The 12453-nt window shown below is 45.6% G+C and overlaps 1 protein-coding gene across 1 annotated transcript in view; it reads left to right on the top strand.

The window, feature by feature from the left end:
* The window catches only part of DOCK2 (dedicator of cytokinesis 2), a 430752-nt gene that overhangs the window by 334238 nt on the left and 84061 nt on the right, over positions 1–12453 (top strand). Inside the window, exon 30 of the mRNA XM_023515279.1 lies at positions 7305–7383. Coding sequence (XP_023371047.1) covers positions 7305–7383 — 79 coding nt within the window. The remainder of the gene's footprint in view (positions 1–7304; positions 7384–12453) is intronic.

Here is a 12453-nt window from a genome sequence, read left to right as displayed (position 1 = left end):
GTTGAGCTATAGGCGCCGAGCCCAGAGCCCATATTCTTAACCTCCACTGCTTCACTCAGTGAAATAGTGAGGCTCGTGTTCCTCAGTGCACTGCACAGACATGCACACCGAAACCCAGCGAGGTGAAACGACCTGCCAAAGTCATGCAGCTGGTCAGTGCAGGATTTCAACCCAGTTCAGACAAACCGAATGTGTACCATGACTTAGCCCAAACCAGTATTCTCCAGAATGTCCTTTTCTCCAAAAATATGTAACTCATTCATGTGGCCAATGCCAATGTCACTTGTCAATAAGTCTGGACATTACAGCTAACTTCCTTCTTTTTTCTTTCTTCCTTCCCTCCCTCCTTCCTTCTTTCCTTCCTTCCCTCCCTCCCTCCCTCCCTTCCTTCCTTCTTTCCTTCCTTCCCTTCCATTGTTCTTTCTTTGCTTTTTAAATGTTCTTCTTTTTCTCTTTCTTTCCTCTATTATCTATATGTTACGTGTTATATAGTTTCACAGACTTTCTGTTATCACCTGTGCATGCGTTCATCAGCTATTATTTATTTATCTATTTGTCGGAAGAGGGAGTGGACTTTCCCAGATTTGAATGTCCCTTCAGCTGTGCACTGTGCAGACATGGTGACCTGTCAAGTATAAGAAATATTTCCTGCCAGAGCATTTTTCTTTTTGGTAAGATGCAACACTTAGTAAGAGCTCATTTACATGGTGTTGTTAATTTTTAAATGATGAAGTTCTTTATCGTGTTGTAAATTAACGAGCTTGTACCTAGAAACCTCTTCTTTCCCTCTTCAGTCTGCACCTGCATCTGGAATCTTGCATTCTGAAGGAGCTTGGGAATTTATACACAGTCCTAAAGCTTCCCTAAATGCAGCCAACCAATAAATATTATTGAATGTCATGGGTATCCAGGGCTCTAGGGAATGGAGAAGCCCATTTAAACTGCAGCCCAGAAGGCAGAGGGCTTCTGGGGTGGCTGGGGAGATAATAGATATTCCCATGGAAATAGGACCAAATGCTGTAGTCACTATCATGAGTCCAGAGCCCAGAGGCAGCACAGAAAAGTTAAGACTTAGGATTGCTTGGGTTCCAATCTCATCTCCACCATTCAACAGTTGTATGACGTAGGGCCAGTTACTTAACCACTCTGGACTCGGTATTCCTCACTGTCAAATGGGGCTAATGATAGTGCATATCACAAAAAATAAAAATAATAGTGCATATCACAAATGATAAAATAGTATGTATAAAGTAGTGTTTGGCATGTAGCAAGAACTTCATAAACGTTAATTATTACTTTTATTTTTATATTCCTTTGGTTTGAGTATATCCAAAATACTTCACAGGAGAGGCAAACGTGGGCTGGGTCTTGTCTACCTTTATCAGTGATAGACTTTTAGGTCTAATATTATGTCAAGCCCAGATTATGCACAGAATAAGGTCATTGTAGTTGGTCTTGGGAAATTGAGTAGGGCAGTGGGCAGCAATCACAGGGTGGTCCCATCACTGTGCTTACAAGTCATCGACACCCACCTTGCCTTTGTCCTGCCTTCTTAGTTTGAAGTGAGTATTCCTTTCTGGAGTTTCTACCTTCTTTAATTGCCATCATCCAGAGAGGCCTCCTTCTTTAACCAGCACAACATTCCTAATCCTGACATTCAGCTGGAAGCGGGATGTCAGAGTCTGCTGCTCTCTTAACCTGGAATTTCAAAGTATGCAGGAAATATTGGGAGCAACTTGGGATGCCTTCTGATGCATAGAGCATTTTGTGTGTTGTTAGGAAAGCAAGATAAAGACTCCAGGAGAATGGATATCTCAGGGCCTCAAAAGGAGGGGTAAGACCCTCTAGCTCCTGGCCAACTTCTATTTCCATCTTCGAGTTTTGACCAGTAGAGTCAACTACATCCCAGAACAATAGAAGAAAGGGGAATGGGACTCAGAGCAGCCCTCCCCCAACATCCTAGGTGAATCTCTCCAGACAGGGCGTGCCCACCTCCTCTTTTACTCACCCTACCCTGTGGGCATGGGTCAGTGTTGTGTTGTCAGCCTAGACTGTTCTCTGCCTCAGATCCTTCTGCCCCAGAGCTGTAAGGTGGCTGGCAGGGAAGGATAATGGTGGCGACACCACTGGACCTTCCAGAGGACCTCTGCATGCTAAGCACTGGGCTGCTGCTTTATGTACTGACTCTCCCTTAGTCTTCACACCTGGCCCATTTTACAGATGGGGCAACTGAGATTCACAGAGAGCATATGAGGCCACAGCTCAGACAAGTGGCAGAGTAGGGAGTTAGCCAGGCAGGCTTGCAGCACCTGCAGAAGTCTGCGTGCACTTTCCTTTCCTGGATCCAGGGTGGGGAGTGGTGCAGAGAGGGTGCATAGGCTGACTCTTGCTGTCTCCTGTAACAAGGATTTGTTCTGCCACATTCGGGGAAGCAGGAAGCTGGAGACCTGAGCCAGCGGTTGCCATGAAGCCTCACGTGGAGCAGTGTCCGGGACACCAGCCCGGGTTTGGCTTCTCTTTCTGCCAGCTTCTTCCTACTCACAACAGCTGACTTCTCTGTTTCCCTCCTCTGTTGCATATGGCTTCTGGTTCCTCGTGGAGTCATCTGGTCCCTCATGGAATGATCTGCTCATGGCTTGTACTCAAGGCTTGTTCCATCACATTCTCCCTTTTTCTGGACTGCCTAAAAGGATTTGATGTACTTCTTGGATACCCCACCGGGCAATACCACCCCTGAGATCACCCAGGGGCTGCTGGCTGGCGGTGGAAGACTGCTTTGAGTCAAGCGTATCAGCTGTGAGCAGGACAACAGAATGAGAAAGACAAAGTATGTCCATGGTGGACACGTGTAGAAGCTTGCTGGTGCCGAAACTTCATGGCAGACGGACCTACCAAGGAGCCATTGTACCCCTCTGATTAATTGCAAAGGCTTTATAGCAGCAGTTCTCAACCTGTGGGTCACGACCCCTTTTTAACAATGAAAATACATTGCAGCATTAGGAAGGTTGAGAACCACTGCTTTAGAGAAAGACCAACCTGAGACTGAGTCTGGACTCTGTTTCTTATTAGTTGTGTGAATGTGAGGAAAGTATTTGCTCTTTCCAAGACTCAATGTTCTCTTCTGTCTAAATGGATGGACATCAGCTTCTACCTTGGTCTGTAGAATTAAATGAAATAATGCCCATAGAGCTCTTAGCATAGGGCATATAGAGCATGACTACTGATAATTCCATCACTGTTATTATTAATAAAGTGAGCTCATTTATGGGATTGAATGGAATTACAGAAATGTCCCTGTGGACAGAATTGCATACTTGTTAAATACCTAAGTTCATTTAAATCCTGACTCTATATATACTGGCTGAGTTACTGGGGAAGTTACCCAAACTCACCCTTTATTTATTTTTATTTTTATTTTTTTGAGACAGAGTCTCACTCTCTTGTCCCCCGGTAAGAGTGCTGTGGCATCATAGCTCACAGCAACCTCAAACTCTTGGGCTCGAGTGATCCTCTTGCCTCAGCCTCCCAAGTAGTTGAACCACAGGTGCCCTCCACAACGCCCGGCTACTTTTAGAGACTGGGTCTCACTCTTGCTCAGGCTGGTCTCGAACTCCTGAGCTGAAGCAATCCACTCACCTCGGCCTCCCAGGGTGTTGGGATTACAGGCGTGAGCTACCGCACCTGGCCTGAAATTCACATCTTTGAAATGGAAAACGTATCTAAGTCAGAGAATGAATGTGAGAATTAGAAAGAAACATGATAAAGTAAGGAACCCATGCAGAGCCCTCCCGGAGCCTGGCACTGAGCTGGTAACTGTGGTTGTGATTAACTCTTACATAGCCGGCTCAGCATCATGGATGACATGCAGGAAGTGTTAGGCTGAGATTTGATAACGAACTTTGTTTTTGGCAATTCAAGTTCATTATTGAGAGTAACAGAGAGTTGGGTGTGTTTTGATCCCACCCCCGTGTTAGTGTCTAAGGGCTTTAAGTATAATTATTTTTTTACAAAAGAAGAAAAAAGGCCTGCTTTTCTAAATGCAGACATGGAAAACCAAAGCTAAGTGATGTTCTGATTCCTAGTTTGTGGCTGTGGAAGAATCCAGAGAGAGGCACCTTGATTTCTCTGCCACTAGTCCCCAATTATCAGCATGAAGAGCCTGTCCATTCCTGGTCATCAGACAGGCCTTTGACAGCTGGAGATAGGGTTAGGCTGACAACCAAAATAATGACTGTTACTGGAGCGACTGATAGCTTTGTTGCTGCCAAAATTGTATAAAAACCCTCATTTTGGTATTGTGTTCGAGATCTGAGATGTTTATACATAAGATGACAGCCACTCAATGCATTTCCATCTGGGGGATCAGATAACTAATCTTTAAGAAGAAAATGCAGATGTTGTTATAAAGGCACATTAGCAAATGACAGAATAGCAAAGCCAAATAAATCTTACTTTTCTGACAGCTTGGGGGGGTAGATTCAGTGGGATTTTTATTTCTGTCTTTGTATTGTCCTTCTTGCTTCACAACTGCTAACTGTTCCTTGTCCTCTGCCTGCCCATTTTGCTGTAGGCTCCTGCCTTTGGAAGAATGACACAGTAAAAAGGGGTCGCAAGCGACCTCAGCTACTCTGCTGGTGGCATCACTGTGCGTCAGGTGCTGTACTCAGCACTTCCCCATGCATTTGCCTACTAGACCTGGCAGCGACCCTGGGGGAGATTTACCTTACTGCTGTCACACAGGGAAGACACTGAGATTTGAGAGGTGACATTAACATGTTCCAAACACAGCTGGGAAGTGGCAAAGTCACAAACCACATCCACTTGTGTGTGTGTGTGTGTGTCCAAATCCTGTGATCCCAATGCTAGGATACACTGCCTTTGTTCAGCAAACATTTAGGTGTTTAATGAACACCTGTCCCAGCGTTCTGGACAAGCAGTACCTGAAACAGCAAATGCTATAGACACCCATTTGAGGCCACCCACCTCAAATGTACCTTCCCAATGTTGGCCCACCCTAACTATCCCTGCAGCTTCAGTGGACATTCCCGTGCATCGCGAGAGCTTTCTGCTTTCTTTCTCTGGGCTTTCTCTGGCTGCAGAGTGCTCAGCTCCCCGGCAGAGCAGGCCAGAAGCCCTGGGACTTAACTCCCATAAGAGCAACTGTCAACCAGTGAGAGGCTGGTGTTAGTGGATACACAGAGCAGCCTCCCTGCACCCCTTTGAGGGGACACTTCTGTTACGCACATGTGTTCTAGAAAGTCGCTTCACGCAGAATTAAGCCCTGATTATTGCCCATAGCAGCAACTTGCTCATCAATGCTTCCTTTATTAGCTTCCCCGTGTGGCTCAGGTAGGCAAAATAGATTTTCTCTGGACCATCCACTCGATGCATACGTATTATTGATTAACCACTGTTAGCCAAAAATGATTGATAGTGGTGTGAGTGAGATGTGGTCCCTGATCTCTAAGATTTTATAAACACACACTGGAAACATTGTAATCTACTGCAAAGATCCAGAAGGGAAATGATGGAGGCCTGGTTCAGGTCAGTGGCAGTAAGTGACGTGGAGTATTTGGATTATGGATATATTTGGAAAGTGATGCTAAGAGGATGTGCTGACGTGCCAGGTGCAGGATATGAGAGAAAGACAAAAGTCAAGGACATTACCAAAGGTTTTTTTTTTTTTCCCTCCTCGGAGCAATTAGAAAAATGGAGTTGTCCTTGAGTTAGAAGGAAAGACTTACAGAGAAGTCAGGTAGGTGTTAGGAGTCTGGTTTTTGACATGTAAGTTTAAGAAGCCTTTTAGTCATCCAAGGAGCGGGTACAGAGTAAGAACTGGAACACAAGCTGGTGTTTAAGGAGAGGCCAGGATGGAGACACAAATGTGGGAGTCAAAGGAATGTGGATTGGGGAATATGTGAGATCTCGGAAAGCGTCTCTGATCCCCAGGAGAGAACCTCTGAGTGAGGAGACAGACATCACTAAGTCACGCATGTGAACGATCCTAGGACGCTGTGAATGCAGGGAGAGAATTGCAGTGAGCTCCCTCTGGGGGACACAAAGAAGTGGCACTCTGCCCTATAGAAACTTCCAGTGTGAAAGAGAAGACTTGGCTCCCTACCGACAGCTAGAGAATGGAGTGTGATAATAAGAGGGGAATAGGAGACCACCTCAGAGGCTGGAGGTGGGAGCAGGCTCTGAAGGCGAGGGAGAATGCTGGACCACTTCATGAAGGAGGCTTTTGATTAGGACCAAAGAAAGACCATGGCCACGTCCTCAGGAGACATGCAGGGTAGTGACTGTCAATGAAGAGTTTGGGCTCATCCTGTAAGCAGCAAGGAGCCATCCAAGTCACTGAGTGATGTGGTTGGAGCTGTCCCTTGGGGCAAGGTGCTCTTCGGGGTGAAGGGCAAGAGACAGGGAATGGCAGGAGCCTTCAGGAGGACTTGGCAGGGAGGAGGGAGAGCGTGAGGGGGCAGGAAGACATTCAAGGAGAAATGCAATGGGACAACAGGCATCAAAACATTACACGTGCATGACACTGGACCGGTGTAATTACTCGACAGAGAACATGGGAGGAGGGAGTGCACAGGAGGGAGAAGATACACACAGAAGAGTGATCATGGGAGCATTGTTTATAGCAGAGAAACAAGGAAAAGGTCCATCAATAAGAACCTGATTAAACAAACTGTGATACATCTGTACAGCGGAATGCTCTTCAGTGATTAAAAAGGATGATGTATGTGTACAGTCACTGGCATGAAAGGAGCGTGCACAATTTATTGTTGAATAAAAAGGACAGGCTGTGAAATAGCATTTATCGTATAACCCTATTTATCAAAATGATATCCTTAAAATAGCATTCGTGTACATATGTCTAGGGAGACGGTGGAAATTATGTTCATCGAGATGAGGGTGACAGCTTTTGCTAGATGACAGGATTTGGGACTTGGTAGCATGTTATTTATATTGTATGGTTTTTTTGTTTGTTTTGGGAGGAGCTGATTTTTCTCTGGATCAGTTCTGGATGGTATGAATTTTCTGCCACAGCCCTGTAATATCATCAACATAAGACAATGAACATCTTTAAAAAAAAGTCAAACCATTCTTGAGTTTGTGCAAGGCCAACAGCCCCAGGTCTAGAGCGTGAGAAGCTGCCCGTCTTTATTAGCTGACTTCCCCAATCAGCATTTGCTCTTTGAGACTCTCCATGAAGGATGTTAAAGGAATTTCAGGCTGGCACAGTGGGGTGGAGCCTGAGGGAGCGTGCTCAGAGGGTCTCCTAACCTTCCCTCCTTTTCCAGGGTCTTCTTGAGAGCTATCAACAAGTTTGCAGAAACCATGAACCAGAAGTTCCTAGAGCACACGAACTTTGAGTTCCAGGTGGGTATGGGCACCGGGGCTGCTCTGGATCTGGGGCTGATGGCTCCATTAGACACCTCCTGAGCCCACAGGGAGAGTCCCCCTGTCCCTGGGGATGTCCCCAGAGGGCTGAGGGTGGGGAGGGAAGTTCTCAGGTTTTGTGACTAAGGCCTCAATTGAGCGGTTATCAGCTGAGGAACATGCAAATCTGACGATGTGTGGATCCTGTGCTAACAAGGACACCTGCATTCACTCAGTGTCAGAGCAGGCACCATCTTGTACAAAGATATCATTTTTCTTTTTGACTTTTCTGTTCACTGGAACCAAAAAAGCAACCAGTTATAAACATTAAAATGTAATGTAATGATTTCCAATAAAGCCCCAAGTACATCTCTGTGGCTTCCTGATTCCATCAAAAGTCTTTTTTAGTCCTTAGCCAAGACCTGGGCACTCTGAGACTCAGGGGCCTGCAGGCCTGTCCCTGGTGCACACAGAGTGTTGCACCTGCCCCAGGTCTAGAACTAAGCAGGACAGACTCTTCAAAGCCTGTGGGAAAGTCCCGGTTACTGCCTCTGGCTGGAGGTATGAGAGAGAAGGCCCCCAACGGGGTCCCCTCCAGGGAAGTCCCTGAGCCTCGATCTGCTGCAGCAGGAGCTCAGGGAGTGGCAGTCACCAAGCCTGGGGAAGCAGGTGATGGTGTTTTCTGCCTGCTCGTCTAAGCTGTCCATTCCTAACTGGGCTTTCACCTCTCACCAGCTGAACAACTTCAGGCAAGGCCTGGACAGTATCCATTCCTCACGTGATTTTTCTGTAAAATGCCAGCAACAGTGACCCTTTCTACTTCATTGTCTCCCTCTCCCCCAACCCCAGGCTTGCTGGAAAAATCCACTTGTACGGTCTGTTTCTGTTTACATACTTTATCTGTCAAGATGTCTTCTCTGCCTCCCTCCTCTCTGGGGACCACACTCACCAACCCCAGGGTCACTGTGCATCACTGTTTGGCCTCTTGGAGTCTCTTCATGGCACCAAATGGCATGTGATAGCATCTTCCTTGTCCCCTCGTGTGTTTTCTGTCTTTCCTCTGGTAGAACAGATGCTTTGTGTGTACAAAGACCTTGAACTCGCAGCAACTCTATCCTCTATGCCCAGCCCTTAGTTGGCCTCCTTGGGGGTGGTGGTGATGTCTGGGCTGAGGCCCATGCGATTCACCCTGCTGGGAGCACCAGCCTAGAAGTATTTGTTAAGCTGAGAGGATGAGTGTTATCTCTGAGCAAGGTGCTCTGGCACCACCTTGCACTAAATCAAGTAACTGAATGATAATGAGGTAACTGATAATGAAAATGAGGATAAAATGAGTGGCTGCCATTTTTGGATGGCTCCTTCACACCATATCTCACAAGAAGTACTTTAAGGGCATTATTTTTCTTGGTCTTTATAGCCACCCTCCAATTTAGCCACTGTTGCTAGTATTTTCTCTGCTCTAAGGATGCAGGAGGTAAGACTCAGAGATATTGTAGATGTCGGTGATGTAGATAGCCTGAAGTCACACAGCGCATCAGCGCAAAGCTGGAACTGGAACCCAACAGTGGCTGACACCAAGGCCCATGCAATTAACCATGGCCACCCCCAGATATGGAGTTTTACCCCTGCATCGGGTTGCCTGCCTGGCAGGGTCTGGGGGAGAGTGTCTCCCAGCGTTATAAATCTTTGATATAGGGACAAAACATATCTCTTTAACTGTTTTGAATCAGGAAAAATGTTTGATTCCCTTCCAAATGTGGCCCAGATGCCTGCAGGCTCTGGTTACAGGTATGTTCAGGGAAGTTAGAAAGGCTACTGCTTTTTCAGGGAAGCAAATTAGAACAGCATACCTAGGGGCCAGCAGGGACCGTGTTTTTGCCGGCGTGTGTGTCTCTTCCTACGGGCATTGGGAGTTGCAGCCTCAGACCTGTTTTCCTGAGTCCATCTCTCCTTTGTGGTCTCAGGTGGATAGTGTCCAAAAGAATCTCAGCGTCAGTCCCTCACGCTATTCCTTTAGGTTTTATCCTGTTTTCCTGAAAGAAAACTTGTATCTGGGAGATGCCCAGAGATTAGGAGTTTCATACTTGAAAAGTTCAAGTTCATGAGCCGCGTGACTTTAGAGAAATTACTTCACCTCTGTGTGTCTTAGTTTCCTCAATGCTAAGTTAAGATACTGATAGTAACTATGTCATTGAGTTGTTATGAGGATTAAATGAATTAATTCATGTAAAGAACTTAGAACAGTGGACTGGGAACACAGTTGCCATTTAATAAATTTTAGCTCATTATAATAATAGTAACTATTAGCATGTTGATGCTGCTGGTGCTGATAATGGCCCTAAATGTGTCAGGGCTGGGACTTCATGACAGTCCTTGATAACCAGGACAGCAGGGGAGGCATCTTTCTAGTCACCCGCAATGTTGCCTGGGGCTGTCATTCCAACAGGCTTTTATAAAACAGGAGAGTGGCCAACATCACCAAATAAATAAGTCTTGTTCCCTAATGAGGCTTTATTGAAAAGTACCCAAGAACAGGGTCATTTTTCAGCCTTATCTTTGTTCTCCTCCCTCGTTCTTCCCCCACCGTGTGAGAATGGATTTGTTCTCTGTACCTGGCCTGGAACACGCCTTGTCTCCTTCTTACGGTTTCATTAATTATGCATTTAATATCAGCAGGGACAGCATCCATCACTGAGAGCTGCTCGCCTTGGCAGCCACTGTCCAGAGGAGGGGCAGGTGCACTGAGATTATCCTTAATATCTTTCCCGGAACTGTGGTTTTGGGATTCAAAGTGCAGAAAGCAAGAAGCTCCATGGGTGCGACTCTGTGCGTGACAAGACCTGGGAATTATACAAATGGTGTTTTGTGCTTGGAGCTAAGATCATTTGCATTCCTGGGCCCTATTTAGGATGCTGGGCCTTGGTGTTTGCCTCTGTTAATGTGGTCAGAGAAGACCAAGAAAGGATTTCAAATTTACCTTGGCGAAGATTTTTGTTTAAGAGCAATTCTCAGGGATGCAAGCTATTGCAACATCCTTTGAGGAATTCAGAAGCAAAGCAGAATAGTGCCCGGTCCTCAAGGATCTTGGAATCTTGATAGAAGGCTTTACAAATCCATTTTCCAGCACCCAGGTTTTTGAAGAAGGTGTCTGACCTTTACTGGAAATCTACAGAAAGTTTTGATCCTCATGATCCTGCTGGGTTGGGATATACCCGTTTCCCTGGTGAACAAACTAAGCTTCAGAGATGTGGCTGACTTTTCTGTGAGAGTCATCTAATTATCAATTGGAGCTGCTGGGACTCAACCCCAGGCCCGTCTGTAAAGCCCATCCTCTTTCCATTATTCTGTTCTGTCTCTTAGAAATGAGGTGCCTTTGGATTCTGGGAGACAGCTCTATTTACATCCAGAAACACCCTCCAGAATTCACTGCAGGATTAGACTCTCCATGTTGAAAACTCTGATTGGAATCAGTAGTTACATTTGAGCTCCAGGAAAACTATATTTGTCTCAGGCAGCTCTCTGATTGGTAATGAGATCATTCCGTTTACTTGGGAAGCTTCACTGGCTCTTGATAACTTCTGGGCACCAGGCCCATCTTGGGACCATTTTTGAACCTGTACTAGAGATCCTGACAAATGAAAACCTTCCAGAATATTCCCAGCCATTAGTGGAGGAATGAGGGCCAGCTTGGTCTTCATAATAGGAAATGTAATCAGTGCTGCCAAGAACAGGTGAGGTCATCAAAGCCCCCGGCACCACCACAGGAGACACATGGCAGGATGACTCCTCCAGGCAGAAGGACAGCCACAGGCCTGGAGACTGTTCCCTCTGCTCCACCTTTTGGGCCCCACACAAACTGTGGTCTGATATTCCTAACATGAGCCTTCTACTCCCAGAAACAACAGTGTCCCAGAGTGAGCACAGCAGCTGTGTCCCCATACCCCGGAGGGGGCAAGCTGACTGCCTGTGCTGGGCTATTTTCTATTTGGAATTTGGGGTAAATCCTAATCCACCGTTGTGAGAAAGAACTCCAGGGATCAAAAGTCCTTGATCTCTTTCTTTGAAGACTGTAAAACATCAGAGGAACCAGTGGACACGTTAACCAACAACAAAGGCTGAAGGAAACCAGGCGAGGAGAAGAAGAGTGTTTTCAGCAGAAGAGCAGGGTGGTGAAGAATGCGGGTCTGGGAGTCAGACACACTTGGGTCCAAATGCCACCCACCCTGACCGTTTTGTAGCTGCGTGACCTTGGCAAGATATTTAAATTCTCCAGGCCTCAATTTCCTGATCTCTAAAGTGGGGAGAATTATAATTCAAATCTCATCATCTCTTAAGAAGATTTATCAAGAATCTTCAGAGTGCTTATCTCATTAATGAACTCATTAAACAAGTATTTCCTGAGCACTTGCTGGGTCTGATACAATGCCAGACATTGTGTATACAACAATGAATTAAAAAATGAAGTCTTACCGGCATGATGGTTATAACAAACAGAGGAGACAGAAAATAAATTAGCTTTGTTTAAAACTTACCATAAGTGCTGTGAATAGGACATGATGAGGTCGAATAAAGGGTTGATGCATTTTCGTCTGGTTGAGTGGGGAAGGCTTCTTCAGGAGCTGATATTGCAAGAACGAAGAGGAGTTTACTAGACAGCAATTTACTCATTTAGTCCTTATAACTACACCTTTCAGATACTACGAACTCCATTTTCTAGTTGAAGAAACTGAGATTCAAAGAAGTAGGGTAACTTGCCCGTGATAATGGAGTTTGTAATGGGATTAGAGTCCTGGAAGGCAACCCGACAGTATCTATGAAGACAAACAACAAAGATAATAAGAAAACAGTAACAAAACCAGCATAGACTCTGAGACTTGGCAATTTCAACTACAGGAATGTATGCCACAAATATAGTTTCCCATGCCTGAAGATGTTTAAATAAAGATGTTGATTACAGTACTATTGCTAGAGAAAAAAAAATGGAACCAAGCTAAATATCTATAAATTGGAAATTGGTTAAAATTAAAGTGCATCCCTAGAGCAGAGTGCAACGTAGCAATAAAAGAGAAC

Source organism: Otolemur garnettii, unplaced genomic scaffold (genome assembly GCF_000181295.1).
Source record: "Otolemur garnettii isolate 467f Iridium unplaced genomic scaffold, OtoGar3 scaffold00003, whole genome shotgun sequence".
NCBI classification, from domain to species: domain Eukaryota; kingdom Metazoa; phylum Chordata; class Mammalia; order Primates; family Galagidae; genus Otolemur; species Otolemur garnettii.
Note: the sequence above shows the minus strand (reverse complement) of the source record. Positions and strands in the feature narration are given on the sequence as shown.